Source organism: Gekko japonicus, unplaced genomic scaffold, assembly GCF_001447785.1.
Source record: "Gekko japonicus isolate JY-2015 unplaced genomic scaffold, Gekko_japonicus_V1.1 scaffold631, whole genome shotgun sequence".
In the NCBI taxonomy this organism is placed as follows: Eukaryota; Metazoa; Chordata; class Lepidosauria; order Squamata; family Gekkonidae; genus Gekko; species Gekko japonicus.
In genome coordinates this window covers 758,663-780,216 of record NW_015168670.1, presented here as the reverse complement: position 1 = coordinate 780,216, position 21,554 = coordinate 758,663, and the positions used below count along the sequence as shown (strand labels likewise).

General features: G+C 42.2%; 1 protein-coding gene across 1 annotated transcript in view; it reads left to right on the top strand.

Moving 5' to 3' along the window:
- Positions 1–20,068, top strand: part of CASC5 (cancer susceptibility candidate 5) — a 46,328-nt gene extending 26,260 nt beyond the window's left edge. Inside the window, 11 exon segments of the mRNA XM_015415327.1 lie at positions 3,163–3,279; positions 4,099–4,186; positions 6,888–6,971; positions 7,437–7,476; positions 7,578–7,679; positions 8,185–8,285; positions 9,689–9,760; positions 12,829–12,938; positions 18,630–18,748; positions 18,937–19,059; positions 19,158–20,068. Of these exon segments, the coding sequence (XP_015270813.1) occupies positions 3,163–3,279; positions 4,099–4,186; positions 6,888–6,971; positions 7,437–7,476; positions 7,578–7,679; positions 8,185–8,285; positions 9,689–9,760; positions 12,829–12,938; positions 18,630–18,748; positions 18,937–19,059; positions 19,158–19,284 (1,083 nt within the window). The 3' untranslated portion in view covers positions 19,285–20,068.
- The last annotated feature ends 1,486 nt before the right edge of the window (positions 20,069–21,554 follow it).

The window sequence follows — 21,554 nt, the reverse complement described above, 5'->3', positions numbered from 1 at the left end:
TTCCACCTTTCTTCCAACTGTCACTTGCTGAGGCCGGGGGAGGGGGACACACCTCGGAAGTGTTAAATGGCTGCCAGCCATATAACCTGTTGGTTTCGCTTCCCCCCACTTTGATGGGGGAGTGAAACCAAGAGGTTTAATGATGTGCAGCCATTTAAACCTAACAGTTGACCAAGTCTGCCAGCCAGCTGTTACGTTTAAATGTCTAGCAACCATTTAACTTTGAGGGGGAAGCGAAACCTAGAGGTTTAATGGCTCGTAGCCATTTGGGTCCACCGGTCAGCTGTAGGGGTTAAATGGCTAGCAGCCATTTAACCTGTCAGTTTTGCTTTCCCCCCTTGAAACGGGGATCAAAAATGAGGGTTTCAATGGCTGGCAGCCAGCTAACTGGTGAGTTTCGCTTCCCCTCACTTTGAAGGGGGGAAAGCAAAACCTAAGGGTTAAATGACTGGCCACGAACAACCAAACTGAACTTGCCCCAAGTCCCGGAACTGTTCAGGAAAGGCACTTTCCCCAAACATTGGTTCACAAACTCCAAACCAGCCCAAGTTTGGGCCAAATTTCCGTTTGTGAACCAGTTTGTGCCCATACCTAACAGCAGACACTGTGCAAATGTACCTGCTGAGCTTGTTTGTATGCACAGAGGGATGGGAAAGGGATTCACTTACATACTAAATCCAGATGTGAAGCATTCAACAGGGCACTTGATGAGGTACAGATACAATGAGGCAAAAATAAAGCAAAAGAATCTGCAGCAGAACAGAATAGTGGCTGGGCCTGGTAGTTCTGTTATCCAAGATAATCTGGCCATACTCTAAACCAGAGGGGTCAGACTCATTCGTTACAAGGGCCGGATCTGACACAAATGCCACTTTGTTGAGGTGAGCCATGTGTGCCATAAAATGTAACACCAGGTACCAGAGATATAAACTTTATAAAGGTGATTTCATCTGCTTCTGTCAAAGGGGTTGGAGCAGATGCGAATCTGAAATCACTTCACTCTCTCACATATAGGACAGATGGGCTCACATTCTAGCTGTATCTGAAGAAAGAAGTAATGACTCATGAAAGCTCATGTCCTGCCACAAATGTTGTTAGCCATTAAGGTGCTACTGGACTCTTGCTCTTTTCCCCTAATAAAGATCTCTCCAAGTGAAATAATGTGTTGATTTCAGACTGAGCAAAATCCACTCAGTGCTAGTAATAAAAATGAACATTAAAAAGCAAAGGGGTGGGGTTAATGTGAAGAAAGGCAGCCAGGGAGGTGGGTGTGGGGAAAGAGGGAGACGTGTTGAACTTGAACATATGAAACCCTAAATGTATTTTAAAATATTTAGCCATCTACTTCCCGTCATTAAACTTTTTTTTTTTTTTGCCATCTTCTGGGCATGGAGCAGGATGGTGGGGGGGGGGGAGGTATCTTTTGATTTCCTGCATAGTGCAGGGGGTTGGACTGGATGGCCCTAGAGGTCCCTTCCAACTCTATGATTCTAATGGAGTCCAGTCAGTGTTGTAATTCCTAATCAGGGTCTTTTTGAAAGAAAATAAAGTCTCAGATAGATACAGAGAAATATAATCTTAAAAAAACCTTCTCAGAATAAGCCAAAATAAATTTCTTTTAGTTTCCCCTTATCCCAAGACATCTCTTTCCTTAACCTGCATTTGTGTGACCAGACGACCCATACTAATCAGGTCTCAAAGTGAATAGCAGAGCAGGGTGATCTCAGTGTAAATTGTGCTTGTCTCATAAGACTTCCCCCTCCCTCACATGAAACTGCCTTATACTGAATCAGACCCCTGGTCTGTCAAAGTCAGACAGGCAGCAGTTCTACTCAGATTGGCAGCAGCTCTCCAGGGTCTCAGGCAGAGGTCTTTCCAGTCACCTGCTACCTGATGCTTTTAACTGGAGATAACAGGGTTGGAACCAGGGACCTTCTGCATGCCAAGCAGATGTTCTACCACTGAGCCACAGGTATAAACAGGGTGGGAAGCCTAATCAAGCCCTACCAAAGAGTGGTGGCAGGAGGAGGGGGGGAGAAATTCCAACCACACGAACCAGTTAAAATGTCCTTTGCAATGAAGAGCAAGCAACTTTTTCCAGAGTTGAGCTCACCTCGCCTCCCCCCCCCCCCCCCCCCCCCATCTCCAATGCCAGTTGCAGATTACAAGACACTGCCAGGCAGCAGCAAGAGGAGAAACCTCATCTTGGCACTGACTTAGTAAAAAGGGAGGCAGGCAGGGAGGGGAGTTATGCCAATCAAACCTGCCCAGACATGGCAGTCTCCTCTCACGAGTGGGGCCAACTCTACACCCTTTCATTCTGCATTGTTAAACGAGAGAACATTGCTAGGCTTCACTGAAAAGAGTGAGGCGAGCCAGCTTTCCAAACAAGTGTGCTACAGAAGCGCGCAGGGCTTTGAGGGGAGTCGGGGGCCCAAGCATGGCAATCCCACCTGCCTCTGGGTGATGTGCACACAGCTTCAGATGGAGAGATTCTTCTCCCCAATGCCATGGCCTTAAGCCCTCTCGCCTTGCTGCCAAGGAAGCCAATGGAAGAGTCAGGAAGTCAGGAGAAATTTTCTGATGCCATCAGAGCTTCCCTCCTATCCTTCCCTCCTTTTCTCTCTCTCTCTCTCTCTTTCGCTCTGTCTCTCTTCCCCCTCTTTGCTTCCGATCTCAGTCAGGGATAGCAAATAATAGAGGAGGAGGAGGAGGAGACCTCAGCCAATAGAGGGAAGGAGGGGCTTGGCTTTGTCTCTCTCCCCATGCACTTGAGGGAGATGGGTAAAAGCAAGCCATGCAGCAGCCCCAGAGAAAGAAGCAGCAGACTAGAGAGCCAGCTGCTCACGGGCCAGATAGGGACCCTGCAGGGGCCTGTTCCAGCCTGTGGGTCGTATGTTTGACAGTCCTGCTCTAAACCTTTTGCTGAGTATTCCAGAAACAAAAGCTGTTCATAAATATATTGTGTTAAAATCCTACTTAAATCTTTCAGAAACACCGCAATTTGTTTGTTTGTTTTCAATTACAGGTTGATTTAAATAGATATTTAGGCACCTCTGGGCTTGAAATTTTATTCTGTTGTGACTGCAGCTTGCTATTGCCACATTCTCAACCTAATCAGTTTTCTTCTCTTCCTGGTACTATCCTGAATCCCGCTGGCAGCTGAAACAGTTTGGAGCAGCACTGAACAAAATGAAATCCTGTTCTGCCAAGAAAAGCAAAGTACTGGCTCACAGAGGGAAAGCAAAATTATACATGAAGCTGGTGCAGAATGCACAGGTAAAACTGTTTCTGGAAGCCAGTGTGAGGCAATCTGTGGCTTTTTTCCCTCTGGCATAGAAAACTGCTTTTAATGCATTGGTTCCTGCCATTTCTCCAACAAGGTTGGGGCGGTATACATGGCATTTTCATATTTTTCTCTCAAGAACTATATGGGGTAGCATAGACTGGGAGATACTCATGGGTTCAAAGGCTGATTTATGACTGAGTCAAAGCTCCCAAAAGTTTAGACTCTGAAAATCTGGTTGGTCTCTAAGGTGCTACTGAACTCGAATCTTAATCCATCAAAACCTAGTGGTCTAGCTAAGGCAGTAGACCAACCATGACCTTTTCCCTCTCACAAATCTGTCCAAGGGACAAGAGGAACAGTCAGTAGTATAGGAATAACTATTTTGTTGGTTTTTGCCATCAAGTCACAGCTGACTCATGGTGCCAGGATTTTCAAGACAAGAGACGCTCAAAGGTGGTTTGCCATTGCCTGCCTCCATGTTACAACCCTGGCATTCCTTGGAGGTCTTCCATCCAAACTCCGGCCATTCCTGACCCTGCTTAGCTTCTGAGAGCTGACAAGATCAGGCTAGCCTGGGCTATCCAGGGCAGGATAGGGAATAACTAATACAGTGGTAATTTTAAAGATAAGCAGGTGTGAATGCGATCCAATTTCCTACATGGAAGTTCTGGGTGAGAATTAGATAAAAGGATAATGAATTTTTAAAAGCTGGTTTTATTTGGGAGTTAAGCAAATAGAGTCCTTGCCAAGATGACAATTAACCACAAATAAAAATTAGGTTCTAAATATCAGTTTTTCTTACATTTAAGCTCCAGTGGGAAAAGCTTCAGTCAAGACTACATGTAATGGATGAACTTTTTAAAGAAATGGATAATTGTCTTGTTGCTCTGGAAGCAGGTACGGCCTCAAATGTTTTTTAGACCACTCTGTTTTCCTGGTAGAAGAACCCCAATTATCTCATTCCCTGTTATCTATGATGTATGCTGAAAGCCTTACGGCCCAAACACATTAATTTGGTTTAGAACTGTTTTGAAATATTGCTGAAGGTGTTTTTTGTTAACAGTAAATCAAATTCCTGTAGTCAGGATTTGAACTAAAAATACCAAGGATTGAGTCTGGGACCTTATGGGTACAAAGAATGTGCTCTGCCGCTGAGCCACAGGTCTCATCTCCCAATCCTCAATTCCTGTTCCTCCTGAGCAATAAAAGCCTTTGCTGGAGCCCCTATGTGGAGTTGATGATGCTCTGTATTTTCCCTCTGGGCCACTGTCATGAACCTAGAGCTGAGGCTGAGTGGTGGAGTGGCCAGTAAACCTCAAAACAGCCTTTTACTCACTTAAAGGCCTCATCTTTGCTGTAAATTTTCCTGCAGACATATGTGTCAGGCACTCTTTAAGCCTCAGGAGTGGACCGGGGAAAGTGGAGGGAAAAACTGAACCAATTGCTGTTAAGGAGGCAGAGCCTTGGTAGAGGGAGCATATAAGACTCTGCACCAGAAGGGTAGGGGGTTTGCTTCCTGAAGGTCATGAAAGGGAGGGCAAGAAGGGTTGCATCAGTGCTTAGTTCTTGTGACCCTTTCTTACACCCACATGGAAATGCTGATCACCACTTTGGGGTCAGGGAGCAATTTTTCTCTGAACCAGTTTGGCTGAAGATCCTGGGGTTTTTTTTTTGTCATCTTCTGGGTGTGAAACAGCGATTACTGGGGGTATGGAGAGGTAGGTATTTGTGAATTTCCTGCATTGTGCAGGAAGTTGAGACTAGATGATCCTGGAGGTCCCTTCCAACTGTATGATTCTAAGGTGGGTTGCAGTGGGGCTATTATCAAGTGACCTGATAATCTCAAGGTGGCGTTGAGTCTGACGTGAAAGGGGATTAGGTGCTGAAATAGTGACAGGAATTCAGTCAGAACCTTATTGTTTTCCAGCTGGCTTCTTTTCCGGAAAATTTGCCCTGTGTGTCTGTAACATACCCTGTGTTAATCTGCTCTTTACAAATACTTGTTTTAATAAATTAGTCTCTTTTGTTTACTCTGCCTGGGTCCTTTACGTCTCATATTGAGCCATACAACAAGGCATGTCCTGACCAAAGAGGAAGCGGGGGGGGGGGCAAGGAGGGTGTGGATCTTTATAGTCAATCCAGAGTGGTACAGCCAACCAAGGTCCTTGCCAGCTCTGGGGCTGAAAGGGAACGATGTGTGTGTGGGACTGGAGGGCTCCCCATCCACAACAAAGCCTTGCATGATGGCCCCACCTCTTCCTGTGACAGCCCCAATGGCTGAACGTGATTTCTTCTTAAAAATCTCAGCTAGTTAAAACTATACTGACGATGTAGAACACACACAGCCCCTTCTTACAGGACCTCCTGCAGGATGATGACTAATATATGGGAGATTTTGGTATTTACTCATTATCCTAGGGAGTGGTGGCGCAGGGAGTAACAGCACCTGCAGTAACATCTATAGCGAACAACCATAATGGCTGTTCGAATCCCCACTGCGGCTGGAGTGAGCTACCGGCCCCAGTCCCAGCTCCCGCCAACCCAGCGGCTCGAAAGTAATTGCAAGTAGAGAAATGGGTACCTGCCTTAGAGGCGGGGGGCACCCTCCTCCTGGTTCTGTGCCAGGAGGGTTGACGGCGACGATGGCAGTAAGAGAAGCAGCGGCGGCGAGGAAGAACAATGGCAGCGTCTGGCGGACCGAAGGAGCGATGACGACATCGGATCGAGGGGGGACCGGATGACGCAACTGCGGAGCGACGCGGCGCGGCTGGAGCCCGAAGGGACGAGTAGCCGGGAACGCCGCAGTCCAGGAGCAGTGCGCATCAACGGAGGGTCCATCTGCAGCCCGCTGATGGTCGCCGCTCGCCGGAATGCCAAGACTACGCCGGAGCCACCGAGTACGGAGAGAAGCCTGTCGTCCGGGTGCTGCTAGGCAACCCCTCCCTGCACAATTGTCGCCCTAGGTAGGATCTGACTATAATAATGTAGGCCACTTGTAAACCGCTCTGAGACCCAGTAGGGGTCATGAGCGGTATAGAAGTCACATGTAAATAAAAATAAATAAAATAAAAAGATATATTTAATGATACAATGAAAGAAAAAAATACCTCTAATTTACTGTTTCCTGAGACTTTTTAATATATTCATTTATTCTCTTGAGCTGTTTGGCAAAAGCGTGAAGGAATGTTAATGTCAATTAAGTTTATCATATCTTGAAAAGCAAAAAAGAGGACATGTTTCCCAACTGACTACTTCAAACAAATGATTACTATGACTACTCTCATTTTAAATACCCCTACTATTTAAGCTGTGATAATTGCTACTAACTAGGAATATTCCTAACCTTCCAACCCAAAAAGAGGACATTTTCATCAATTTTTTAAAAAGAGCCCAAAAGAGGATGGACACCAAAAAGAGAGGACATGTTCTCTAAAAAGAGGACATCTGGTAACCCTATGTAAATAAAACTTCTAATTACTGGAAGTTGAATTCTCCAAGTTGTTCCTTAGGTACAAAGTTTGCATTTCCTGCTGGGTTCATTTGAGTAAAGTATGAGATTTTTTTGGGATTGACTATTCTTGTACTGCTTGCTTTTCAGAAATTGCTAACTTGGAAGAGTCTGAGCTAGAGGTCAGTGAATCTGTGGCAGAGTATGAGTCCAAACTGAGACAGACTGAGCAAGGTAATGGAGCTGTTTTGCATGGCGTGATAAATGTATTGTCAGTTATGTGTAAATGTTCTGAATTGGTGTGTCCAACTTTTTAACTACTTCAAGATGGACTGTCTTAGTATTGCTTAAAAATAAAGATGATATTCTCGTACGTTTAGGCCAGCTTTCCACATGGTGAATCTCTCTATTATAATATTCATGTACATGCAGTGGAAAGCTATGATTGGCTGTAGCTTGTTCGAACATGTACATTTTGTGTACATGCTGTGAACTGCTTGCCTGTAGGACCATCATGTATGATTATGATCCGTAATATACTGAAATTATTTCCACATAGGAACTTCATAATGTGCACATTTGTGTTTAGTGAAGAAGCATGCATTTGAATCTTGTTGGGAACTGGACTGTCTTAATCAAATATTTATTATGTATTTATTGCCTACTGCTGGATTCTCACTGCCTTTTCCCCCTTCAAAGAGCTAGAAAACTACAAAGCTCAAGAGGAGGCACTTCAAAGGTAGATTTTGACTTGCATTTTCATCTCAAAAAAGCTTCTTGGTTAACTTATTCAGGATATTTTGTTGATACGTTGTAGTTTTTTTAATGGCATACTTGCAGAGATCAGTCAAATCTTAGAGGACAACAACAACAGAGAGTTTCTGAAATAGGACGTCTCCAGGAAGAAGCCAAAAGTTGTCAGGAACATATGGAGAAATACAAGTAAGAGGGTTAAATTAAAAGTGTTCTTATTCTGATGCTACCTACCAGCCAATTAGTTTCATACCAGCATATCTTATTGCAGTATATTTAAGATTAGTGATGTCTTTCAGTATCATCCTCAGTAGGAGTGAATCTAGAATTCAAGACTGACTCAGTTTCACCTTCTAAAGAGGGATGGCAGATTTTTACTGTCTTTAAAACTACATTTAATTATGTTTCATTAGGACCTGAGATCTCAACTTAAAAGTATGTAAATCTGTCCATTACTGCTCATACAGCTATAGCCTTGAGCTGAAAATATGTTCAGAAAATCAATTTTGAAAAAAGTAGTCCATGGCTATTGAGCCCCATTTTTTGCCATGTATTTTAAGCACTCTTTACTTAGGAACTCTCCTGTCTTTTGAAAGGAGAAACTTAATAATAAGCCACAGAACCATACTAGAGTGCATATTTGCCTTGTTCTGATTGTCTTTTGATAAATTATGTTTGTAATATCTTTCTGTAGCTTCTCTAAGTGGGTGATGAAAGAATGGAATGATCAGCAGGCAATTTTCACCTTCCTTTGTGATTCTATTGAACTCACTGTTGTGCTTGAATGCCCTGTGGGTAAGTGGCAAAAACAGGAAAAACGTGTTCCTGGTTTATAAATGAATGCTTGAAAGCATCATTTCTGAATATATGTTTTTATGTTCCAGTGTATTTTTTTTATTTTGAGAAAACAAAAAAATAGTATAAAGGAAATACAGAAAGAGGAAAAAGGGTTACCTAACATAATTATATATAACAAAGTATAACATACAAAAAATCTTTCTCTCCAATGCCCCCTTCACTACATTGAAAATTTTTAGGACTTTGTCTATAAAGTTCAGTGATATTTACTTCTGATAGGGTACGTGTATAGTCATCATTTTACATTTTAAAATTTGTAACTAGTCTATTTTGTAGCTACATTATTAGTTCCATCATTGCTATATACTTGCATACCCATATTACTTTTAACAAGAAGTTAATATAGGAAAAATACAGAAGGAAAGTCTATTATATATCATAATAAGAAAATTTAAGAAGATGTTTCTCCCCAAAGTCCGTTTCCTTATGCACATTTATATTCAGGATGTTACATTTAAAATTAATTCACATTGTGCTTCTTCTTCATTACCATACATTTGTATACAATATTTTAAACTGCTTCTCATTTTAAATTTGTCTCCTGCTTGCATGGTCCATACTCCATCTCTCCTCAAATTTCATAATTGATCTGTTTCTCAAATAAGTTGTTAATTTCACCGTTACTGCATATTTGGCAAATTTATTTCCCCATATATTCCAGTGTATTAAATTATTGCCCTGACTGGTATAGCTCAGGCTAGCCCAGTCTCATCATATCTCAGAAGCTAAGTGGGGTCAGCCCTAGATAGTACTTGGATGGGAGACCACCAAGGAATACCAGGGTCGCTATGCAGAGGAAAACAATGGCAAGCCACCTCTGAATGTCTCTTGCCTTGAAAACCCTCTGGGGTCACCATAAGTTGGCTGTGCCTTGATGGCAAAAGAACCCAAAACTGAATTATTATCTATTAGAAGTAGTAAGGTTCAATGAAATCCTCATAGTAGCTGAGAAAATATCATTAAAACTATTTTTAAAAACTTTAAACACCAGTTCAGGTAAGGCATAACTAACTGGGGAACAGCTAGAGTTCTTTTTGATCAGAGTATCAGATCTATAAAAAGTGCATGGTTTGATACAGACTAAAGTATTATTTTGCCTTCCATTCTGATGTCATAACTAAGGTTGTCAGCCTGTGTCTAAGTTGTATATCTTCAGATGTGAATTTGGTTTCTACAAAAGGGAGAAAAGTTCCAGCCAATCTTCTCCTTGACATGCTACTTTTCAGTGTTCAGAGTTTTGATATTTATTTAGGTTAGCCCTCCTCTGCATCTTGAAGTGGTGTTGCCTAGACACAAGGTTCAGAAATCCATCTCAATCTTTATCTTGCTTCTGCTTTTAGATGTTGCTGCTTTCACCACCAAAAAGCTCTACAGGAAGATAGTTGGTGTGCACTTCGAATCATTGTTGGATGGTAAGGTTCTGAGCTGTTTTGCTTTCAAGACCTTTTTTCCCCCTTGAAAGGGATTTTAAATTTTCAGCCAGGTGAAATGTCCTTCCAGTATGTCCTTCACTAAAATATTTAAAAGTCTAGTTTTACGAGTCTTCGTTCTTAACAACTCCATGGAAAAACAGTGAAATTGCCAAGCCATTACAATGCAAAAGGATTTATTTTGGGGTAGTCACACAAAACTTGAGCCTTTACAATAAAACAATTTAGAATACACAGAAGTTAAATAGAGCTGTTCTCACTCTAGAGGAGAGTGTCCGAAGACAGGAGGTTCCTCCTCTCTGTTACAGCAGGCAGGACTTCTAGAAACTGCTTCTTCAATTCCTAAAAAGAAACCCTCCCAATTTACTGCAGGCCTCCACTGAGCAAGTAAGCTGCCTTGTGGATCTTCAAGCTTGCAAGGCCTCATCTTCTTTTAGCAATCTCCTTTCTTTCCTTCTAGTTGGTTTCAATGTTTCCTCTAAGCTGTGGAGTCTTGTGAGCAAAAATCGTACTTTGTGAGCTGCTGGCATTAAAGTTGTGAGCGGGAGATGTGGCTACTGCATAAATTAGTTTGCTCTGGAGCCATCCTTCCTGAGCTGAGACAAAAATGTGTGGCCGGAGGCTAAAAAACTGTGAGCTAGCTCACATTAACTCAGCTTAGAGGGAACACTGGTTGGTTTAGTTGTTGAGCAGAGAGGAGGTCTGCTGTGACTTTGCCTAGGCAGAAGCTCTACAAGAGTGCATCTGGATCAAAGATGAAGCTGCACAACGAAGCAGTGTAGTTCTTGGGCTCCCCAGAATGGGCAAGATACAGGTTCTAGGACGAATACTTCTTACTGGGACTGTCTTTCCTCAGGATAGTGTAACTTGATCAAGTACAATGGGGTAGAAATAGAGGCCTTCATACGTAAGGTGCACAAGGTTTCTGTCTTGGCCATCAGGCCCAGCATATCCAGTCCAAGTCTCCAGTGGGTCCTGGGATGCTAGACTGTTAGGTGAAGCACCTTCTCCTGGATGCATGAAGCCGCTCCTACTGGAGTCAGAAAAAAGCTCACAATGCTTCCTGTGTCCAGGAGGAGGTGCTTCTCCTAACAGTTTAGACTGCAGCACCTTGGAATAACTGAGAAAGGACATTCACAGTAAGTGAATAATTTTTTCCATTTTCAAGATTGTGATCTAAGGACATCTTCATGGAGATTGGCCCACCCCTTCCCCAGGTCTTAGGCGTTCTCCAGGCAGTTCTCCATGAACTCACAGCCCCAGACTTGCAACTTGATTCAGGAGTGATATCAGCCTAATGCCAGGATCCTACACAGGAGGCAAAACCTGAGAAGTTCTTTCGTACATGATAAATGTTTACCACCATCCTGTAGCTGCTAGAGACCATTCAAAGATGAATTCACAAACCTTCCCTGATACAAGTTCATTGGGTACTTAGGTCAAAGAAACTAGATAAATAGTAGAAACTAGATCACAACATCTTGTATTGAGACAACCAGGAAATTGAAAGATTCCATTGCAAGAGTCATGTGGTGGCATTTTATCCACCTTCTTCACAGTTCTAAAGAAAAAATGGAGACCAGAAAGCAATGTGTAATTCTACACATGTCTACCAGTTTCTGCAGACAAAGAAGCTTCACTTGGAAACTCTTCACAGCATTCTGGGAGCTATCCAGCCTAGGGGTCTCCTTAGCCTCAGTAGGCCAGGGATCCCCAGCGTGGTACCCATGAGAACCATGGTGCCTGCCAGCACCTTTCCTGGCACTTGCCAAGTATTTTTCGAAGGTGGGCAGGGCCAGGTGGGACTTTTGCCCAGCAAGGCTTCTGACTGACCATTGGAAATGTGATTGGCTGTGCAAATTTATAAAAAATGTTGCTTTGGAAGCAACTGCCACCACAGCACGAGGATCTTTTCTGTGTGACCAAATGTAAGCTACAGCAGCCATTTTGTGGCTAGCTCCACTTCCTGTGGCAGCAATTTTGTAGTAGTGATTTTGTAGCTGCACCTACCATGTCAGAATTCCAAAAAATGTCAGAATTCCAAAATGTCAGAATTCCAAAAGTACCCACAGGCTTAAAAAGGTTGAAGACCCCTGCAGTAGGCCTACCCTACCCTCCTACCATGAGCACTCCCCACCACCACCACCTAAAATCACCAGTTTCAACACAAAACTTCACCAATTCTTTGGCCTGGCCTCTATTCCCAAGAGTTTTTACCAAATGTGTTTGTTGTGGTGGATCACCTGAGAGCACTAAGGATTCACATCTATCCATACTTAGATGACCTTCTGGTGAAATGGTTTCATAACAGAGCAGAGAGAAGGCTTTCTTCAGTGCTTTCCTTCTGAGATTGGATGAAGCCAGCTTTCACACATGATGATTAGATTTGCTGTTGTCTGATATCCATCTTGGGATGTCATCCACTACTTCACTTCATGGACTTTCTGTAAGGGTTGTTTCTGGTCCTACTGGAGACTGGCATCATGGCCTGCCTTAACCGTTACTCTGGCAGTGTATATTGAAAATAATGAGGTTTTCACCTATAATGAGAATATTTGGTCCTACTTCTGCCCTACCACTTTCTGTCTCTCACTTCTCTGCTCCTTGCCATATGCATACATTTCACTCTTAGGGGGTGAAGGTCAAGTGCTGTTCATTTGCTTTTTAAATTTTTATTTATGTTATTTCTAGCCTTTCTTTCTCCCAAAAGACTCAAGGCAAGTTAAATTTTTATCAAAACCATTTCAGTTCTGTACCCAGGCCTAAAGCCAGACTGAAAAGGGTTTTGCTGTTTTGAAAATAGTTTTTTTGTCAGCTTGTATACATTCCTAAACTGGAGCAGATTCTTCCCGTGGTGGTGGTGGTATTATTATTGTTGTTGTTGTTGTTGTTATCCATTATTAACCATTCAGCCCTATATGGCATAGCCCAGCACAGGTTTACTACCTCAACTAGGCCTGTAGACATATAGTTAGAATTTCTTTCAGCTATGAATGAAAATGACTTTGGATATAACTTAATTTACTATAAAGTTTTGGTTGTTCTTGCAGAAGCGAAAGCACCAACTTCTTCCACACTAGTGCAAAGGCTCATTTTCCAGTTTATTGCTGATCAATGTTCATGGCAGGAGAAATATTCAACACTGCATCATCTTCATCAGGTAATGTAACAGGAAACATTTTTCCAAGTAAAGCTTAAAATGTGATCTGTACCAGGCCATGCTGGTACAACCAATAACCTTTGTAAATTCTGCTAATTTAATCGGTTTATTAAAGCTTAGGAACAGGGTTGCCAACTCTGGCTTCACAAATTCCTGGAGATTTGGGGGTGGAGGTGGCGGCGGCTACAAGCATGGACGGCTTCAAGAGGGAATTAGATAAGCATATGGAGTAGAAGTCTATCAGTGGCTATTAGCCACAAGGTATAGATAGGAACTCACAGGCTGCAGCAAGTGATGCTCTGTATTCTTGGTGCTTTTGGGGGGGGGGAGAACAGTGGGAGGGCTTCTAGTGTCCTGGCCCCACTGGTGGACCTCCTGATGGCACCTGGTATTGGCCACTGTGTTACAGTGTTGGACTAGATGGGCCATTGGTCTGATCCAACATTGGCTTCTCTTATGTTCTTATGAGCCTGGGGAGTGAGGAGGAACCATAGAATTTGCCTGCTGAAGCAGCTGTTTTCTCCAGGGTTCCTGATCTCTTTAGTTTGGAGCTCAGTTGTAGTTCCAGGAGATCTCCAGTTCCCCCCTGGAGGCTGGCAGTCTTACTTGGGAGTGGAGACAGAGAGCTGAATTCTAAATGCAGAATAATGTTCATTTTGTCAGCAGTACTTGTCACCTTTGTTGGTATTAGGCATTTAGAATGCCTTGGTCATGCCATGTATTAAACTAACTTCAAACTATAACTTTCTACATGTCCCACTGATTTTTAGTTGAGCTATTAATATAAATAAATCAATATGAATAAATGAGAAAAATAAAAGGAGGAGAAGCCAGTGGCTTGTCTTGTATCCTGCTGTATCTTGAACCGGGTAGATTCCAGCTAAGCATTCACTTTCATTTTATGAAGACAATGCAGAAGAAGAGTGACTTAGAGCCATACTAAATGTGACAGCAACCATGGGGCTAACCCGTAGCCACCAGTGCCATTTTAGAGGAGGAAATAGCTATTTAAAAATTGCCATGAGGGCCTGGTCTTGACTCTTGATTGGGCCAGCAGTGTGGCTGCAACAGGTAATCTTACCCCCCTCCCCCTCCGGGTGTATGCCTTTTAAAGTATGGAAAGGTACAGATAGGGGAACCAAGATCATCGGTTGCCATCACAGGATCAGGCCCTTGTGGCAATTTTTTAATGACTGTTTTCTCCTCTAAAATGACGTTGATGTTTAGTTTGGCCCTTTGCTTACTTCATAGATTGGGTGTTGCATCTCTGGTGATTAGACTTGCTGAGCTGCACTGCTTATTCATCGTCGTGGCTTCTGTTCAGTCCCACATTAGCCCTATTCCTAAAATCTAGTTTTAAAGGCTAACACAGCAGCCTCAATCCACCGCCCTGCTGCACTCTCTCAGCACTGATACTTACTCCTACAAGGCTTTTCAATACAGGTGTTATTTCAAGCGCAGGCAAAGCTTACTGTTTCCATCTTCATGGGGAACCCAGAATTAATCGGCAAGTATGCTTTGGGAGGCAAGCCTAAGTAGTTTGCCACTCCTCTCGGTTCCATGGTATCCTTTGGGACCATCAATGAATTGGGGGATTCCTTAGCCCGCACAAGTCACTCTTATGTGACATTATTCACAGCAAGACCCAGTGTTATATGTGGATTCAGTGTTGGTCTGGCCCTAGGAGATCAGGTTCAAATATCAAATTGTGTTACAATTTCCTGACCTTGTACTTTCACAGCTTCTCATGGTGCCCTACCTTGCAGGGTTCTAGTGAGGATAAGAAAGAAAGACGAGGTGTTGTAAGACTCTTTGGCTCCATGTTACAGAGTAGGATAAACTCCTTACTACTTTTTTTTAAAGAGAGCATATGGTTTATTCTGCTCAAAACAGCTGCCCTAATAGACAAGGGTCCAGTGGTCAAACTATTGTTTCTTGTTGCATCCTCTGCTACAATCAATGATTGTATGCTTTATTCCATGGGTCATCCATATTGTTCCTGTTGGCCTACAGGTCAAACACTACTTACTCTTTATTTAACCAGTGCAGAGTATTAATGATCTAAAATAAACCCAGTTGGGATGCAGTTTGTTTCTTTTTCTTTCTATACTGCACTTTCCCATTAGTTTATAAATCAACAGGTCACTATGACCTTTACACTATTCTGTTTGAATGTATCTTAATGCACTGTGGTTTATGGCCTATGCTGGTAATCTGCATGATAAATCTGTCCCTTTAATTTGGATCACTCATGTGATCCTACCTTAGTCCATGCTAGGAGATAATATAAACAAAACAAAGAAGCGAAAAACAGAACAAAACAAAGCATTAAAGTAAATTACCTCCTCGCAGAGGTTATGAATTCTGTCCAGTTGAACAACATTTTGGAGGCAATAACAGGCTTGTTGTCGGATCCCTGAGTCACGTTTCTTTCCCGCCTTCATTTAAGGTGATGTCTCAGGGTTCTGCATACCTTTTGTCCATGTACAAGAGGCCAAGTCCCATCCTTGGCATCTCCTACTGACAAAGTCTGGTGATCAGGATCCTTCCACCTCTGCTGTTTTGTCCACCAGGCTTCCTGCAATTCTGTGTGCACCTATGTCAATTGGTGGACTTTTGCCCTCCTCTCCTCTATATGAGGGCTACCAGTCTCCAATTGATTATATCATTCCATTTAGTGATAAATGGGGAGGATCTATAGCTCAGTGGAAGAGTGTCTGCTTGGCATGCTGAAGGTCCTAGGCCCTCCGGTTAACGGTCTGGCAATAGGTGATGTGCAGGACCTTTCTCTGCCTGGCACCTTAGAGAGCTGCTGCCAGCCTGAGTGGACAGTACTGACCTTGATGAACCAACGGTCTGATCCACTATAAGGCAGATTTGAATTGCTCTGTTACATCCCCCCCCCCTCCCGGGACAGGAAAAACGATGTGATTTCAAATGATTCTTATGTCTTCAGTGCAGCGCCTGAAGAGACGCCTATGATAGGCCCAGATCCAGCGACTCATAATACGGCTGCGCCCGTCCCCCATCCGTCCCTTCCGCTGAAGAAGCGCACCAAAAAAGAACCACCTAACTGGGTGGTTCAATCGAAAGGGCCGCAGCAAGTGCGCAGTTCAGCAGCCTCCCCCTCCCACTCGTTTCTTCCTCCCCGGCATCTGATCGTGCCAGGGAGCAATGACGCGCGGCTCACGGGATCCATGGGATCCCGCCCGCAGCATCTCTATTTTGGTGCGGCTCTAATTAGCCACACTTTCACCGGTGTTTTCCCTGTCGTGTGGCAGGGGCCTAAGATTGTCAGCTCTGTTTAGCTTTCACTGCTGCATTTCCTAGCATTTTTACATATCTATATGTGACACCATAAATAAGACTGTTGTTTTGTTGTGTCTTTACCCTTCACGGGACGTTTTCTTTCTGGTCTCAGCACAGTCCTTTCTCTCACAGCATTTCTTTTGTCTATGATCTTCTAGAAGTAGTGCCATCTCCGATGGCTCCTTCATTATATCTGGGAACTTTTCCCAGTAACTCCTGGTGTTCTGCAATATTAATTACTTTACCTTGACATGATGGGCTTATTTACTTTGTCTCTGGTTTTAGTGCAAACTCTCCACAGAGTTAAAGGAGGCACTGTAATAATGTTTTAACGAATTATCAGACACCAGTTCCCTGGTATTCTGATTGGAGGTCTGGGCTACTTGGCATAGCCCCACAATATGACATTCCAGACCCTGGCCTTTATGCTTTATTCCTGACAATAACCTTGTTGTTGTGGAATGCGCTTCTAATCCCTGACAAAGACAACCTGTTGTTATACCTTTTTTCTCTGCCTATATTGCTGCACAAATTGCTCTGCAGACTACACAAGTTTTTTTCCTTGTGGAGCATTCTGTCCATCCTTTCTTTAGCCACATCACACCTCTTTTCACTGCCTTCGTTACCATCGTGCAGATCTGCTTATTCTCACTCCTGCTGACAAATTGATACTTTGGTCATCTGCTTTCCTGCATTGTAGCAGTAGCCTCCCACTTTTCTGAGTAGCAAACACCACTCTTGTACTTGTACCACTCTTGTACTTGTACCTCTAAGTGGAGAGGAGAGTCTGTATAGAAATTGCAGCAAGGTTTGGACTCTGCTTCTTGTGCTATTGAATGTTTTTGGCAACTGATTTAAAAAACAAAAACAAAACCCTCTTTGGTATTTTCCTTGTTGGATTACTAAGCATGCTACAAAAGACAAGTATAACCCCTTGTTTTATTTTTGGCATTTACATGGTTCTTCATTTATGATAGTGTTCTAACTTATACCCTCTCCATGCATGAAATTTCAAAAGGTGATGTCCTGCTGTAATCCCCTACCAAGGGTGGTCTCTCACTCCTCATGTAATGCATGGTCAGCGTCCTCCCACAATCCATCCTTGTGGGTCGGTTGACGCTATCACACTGTGTTTGACTGCACAGCCTTTCATTACTACTCTGTGTATGATGGCTCTTTCCAAAAGAGTGCTCTTTTTTTTTTTTTACCACATTCCCACATGTATTTTGGTGGGGGACTTGCACAGAGCTTACTGCTCTGGTATAGGAGAGTTCTGGGTGAAGGTCAATTTGTGCCGCTAAACAACTGTTGATAAAGCGGTCTTCAGTGGTCTCTTGAGAGCTTCACACCCACCTCCTTCACTCAGTGATCTTGCTAATCTTCCCATGTGGGACTGCACAGAAGCCACGACAATGATAACAAGGTTGCACTTACCTGTAACTGTTGTTCATCGAGTGGTCTTCTGTGCAGGGACACATCCCTCCCGCCTGCCCCGCTGTGAACTCTCTGGAACTTTAGTTTTCTAGGCGGCATGGAGAGAACTGAGGGAGTAGCGCCCTTCCTCCTGGTTATGTGAGCGTTTTGGCGGGAAAGCGCCAGAGGGAGGAGGGGCGCTCCTAGTCTAGTAGAAAGCTTGGAAATCTTTTCTGTGGCTGGCCTGCGACTGCACAGTCCCATGTGTGCCTGCACAGAAGACCACTCGATGAACAACAGTTACAGGCAAGTGCAACCTTGTTTTACAACACTGAGCTTGTGGAATGTATGGGGAAGGTATCTAAAATGAATTTGCTGGCATTGCAGTCAAATGAAGCGTAATCTGTGAGAATTCTGAGAACAGGGCCAGGGCGATTCCTTCTCCTTAGTCTAACAATTGATCAGCACTCCTTGCTTCTCTGTATCCTTTGTATGAACAGCCACTTCATACACAGGCCCTGCATGCTGTCAGTCTTAACTGCTGAGCGATTACAATAGTCACACTGATGCATCTTAGTATTTCCCCATATTTCCATGATGTTTTGTGCTTTCATGCCAATAAAGGTTTTGTGTGTTGTGTATTACAATAGTCACAACATTCCCAGCTGGTTGGGGGAGTGCAACTCACTTGAAGGGGATAAGCAAAGCCAGAACTGCTGCACACAGTAGCTGATTACAGTCTTTATTTGATACAGATGGTGCTTTTTTGCAAGTTTCTGAAATTTTGGGGACAATAAATCACTATTTTTCTAGAAAAATCTGTATATTCTGTGCTTTAATGTGATACTTTATTCATATTATGATTACCCAAATAATTCATTCAAATCCTGTCTTGGCAATAAAATTAGCTTTATAGATCTGCCATTTTAAAATGTTGTCATTGATTGCAACTTCTGATTATCAAACCAGTTGCTGCATGATCTCTCTCTTGTGGTGAGTCGCTGTCAGCTCCTAGGAGAAGAAATAGAATTTCTGAACAGATGGGGTGGAAAATTTAATCTTCTGAAGACAGCAGTGAATGATACAAAGTAAGTGGTTAAAGTCTAAATAATACAAAATGTATTAAGACTGTGAACATTAAGACTGATGGGGAATTTTGAGGATTGTATGTGCCTAAAACAAAGTTGACACATTTCACCTCTGCAGACTAATGTTCACGTAATATAATACAACCCCAACCCTAATTTTTTGTCTCTATATTTTGCTTCATACGTAGAGTGAAACTATTATTCTCCAGTTCTCTGGTTTTTGCAAAGTTTGAAGTTGAGTTGTCTCTCTCTGCCAACTATCCTATGTCCCCTGTGGCTTTCACTGTTCAGAAATACACAGGCAATCTTGGGTAAGTAAAACAAACCAGAGATCTACAGTTCTGTAAAACAGTTTTAAGAAAATAATTGAATTTCCAGCATCACACATGTATGTGTTTTCTCTTCCTAGCCAAGAAGAAATTTCTGAGGTTTTGTCTAGAGTACCAGTGGGAGCCAACTATTTGAGAAGAATGGTCAATCAGATTCATCATAGTCTACTCCAGAATCCCTGAGCAATTTACAAACAGCGAAAATAGTTCCATGTGCAGCTCTCAGATGGGACACTCTGACTCTTGAATGCTGAGAAACATGATGTCAGCTGCCAAGAGAGCAATATTTGTGGTCAGATCTTTAGACACAATCTAAGCACAAGTATGTAGTATTGCAAAGCCTCTTGAAAACAGTAATAACAAAAGAATTTCATATGGCTCCTTTTTGGTTTTGTGTGTCCCCCCCCCAGTCACTTTTTCATAGCTTCCGGTGCTGTCTATGGTTTTTTATCTCTAGGAAACCAGCTCCTCTAAACCATGAAACTGATGTAACTGATGTAATTCAATTCCAGTAGTGTTCATAATTTGAAAGGTTCTTTACTTACAGTTACGGGTATCTTCCAAGTTGTGTGTGTGTGTGATTAGCATTAGCCTTTAAGCCCCCCCATAAATAATGAGGTTTTATTTTCATAAACTTGCTGGAATAACTGCTAAACTGAAATATCACTAATTGGCACTACAAGATTAAAATATTGCACTTCAAAAACTAGACGTGCTTTCCAATCCCTCTGAAAAGTAGACTTGATTCCAGGATGAACTTGAGAGTTAATTGCTTTTGTACTTTGACGGAATTCTTCAGTTTTTGAAAACATCTCAGTCATAACACCAGTGATGTATTTTAGATTATTGCTGATGGGCTTCATCATAGGTAACCATAGCTGGTATTATCATACTGTGGTAACCAGAATTCCTCCACTCTGATATATAATTGCCTGACAGTTTCTGTATGTTTATATGTATGTAAAGTATAGCATTTTATAATGTTTTTTGAAGCCAGGGAATCGGTATTTTTATGAAGTATTTGTTTTCCTTCTGTTGAAGACAGAAGTTTAATAAATGTACTTACACTAATGAACTTGTCTTTGAAATGACTTATAAGACTAAAAATCTACTATTTATTCCTAGGTTTATTGTTCTGTATTACTCATAACTTTAATTGTAGAAATTGTTTGGACCCCCTCTTTCCTAGTTTGGACATATTTTGTATAATCTTTTTATCTAGTTCTAGAAAAGGTACCTCTGAAACAGTTTTATTACAATTACTTCTTGAACCTATCTTAAAATGCCTGTTTTCAAGAGCTTTCTGTTTTATACATTATTAGGTACAGTTTCTGAACTGTCCCTTTGTCTTATTTTTTCACATTTTCCCTCATAAAATACATTTGTATTTCCTGTGTATTTATATTCCTTCTTTCTTTTATTGCCTTAACATGTTTACTAGCAATTTTTAAATGGCTGTATCCTACTACTGAGTGCAGCTATGGGCAGTGTTTTCTCTTGGCAAAAAAGGCTCTTTTTGTTAACACTCCACTCTTAGCTGTGTTCAGTGATACGATATAATCACTCTTCTTTCCAACTTCCCAATTTTTATCTCTTGATCCCTTTCTTGTTAGTTCTCCCCCCTGAATTTACTTTTTGTTTATTTCTTCATTTTTCTTGGTTCTTTCATCAAAATCCTTTAATTCATTAGAGAAAAAAAATATCTTCAGTACACATGGTACTTTCATTTTTCTTATCCTGATGTTTATAATCTACTTAACGTCTTGCTATGCTAAAACTCATGTGCATAGCAGTATACTTGTCTACTAATTGCTGCTTCACCTGAATACACTTGTGCCATTGTACCAATAGCTAACACAAATTTATTAGTGAATACACTCAAAGTAGAGTGGTGTAGTGATTAAAATGTTGGACTAGGATCTGGGAGATCCAGGTTTGAGTTCCCACTTTGCCAGGCGAGTTTACTTGTTGACTGAGGGCTAGTCACACACGCTCAGCTGAACCTACCTCACAGGGTTGTTTTGACTGGATAAAATGGAGAAGAGGAAAAGAGAAAGTGGAGGAGAGAACAATGTAAGCCACTTTGGTCCCTGCTGGGGAGAAAGGTCCGTTAATAAAATGAAATAATTTTCAGAATTCCAAAAAATCTATTGGAAAGAGGTTATTTTTTATGCTTAACTGCTGTAATGATTCTACACAAGAATGTGAGAAGTTATTGGTAGGAATAACCGTGGGCCCGAGGCTTGGACTACTGAACATAAACAGAAGTTTAAATAGATTCGGGTGGGTAGCCATGTTGTTCTGAAGCAGCAAGACAACTGTGACAACCTCTTCTCTGGGGAGGTCTAGTTTTACTTTAAAAATGTTCTTTCTGGTTTGTTTTACTCTGTAATCCGGCTGCCACCAGGAAAATTTTAAGGCTTTCCAAACCTTTTTCTATAATATTTCTCACTGGGTAGGTATACCGAGGGTCTGGG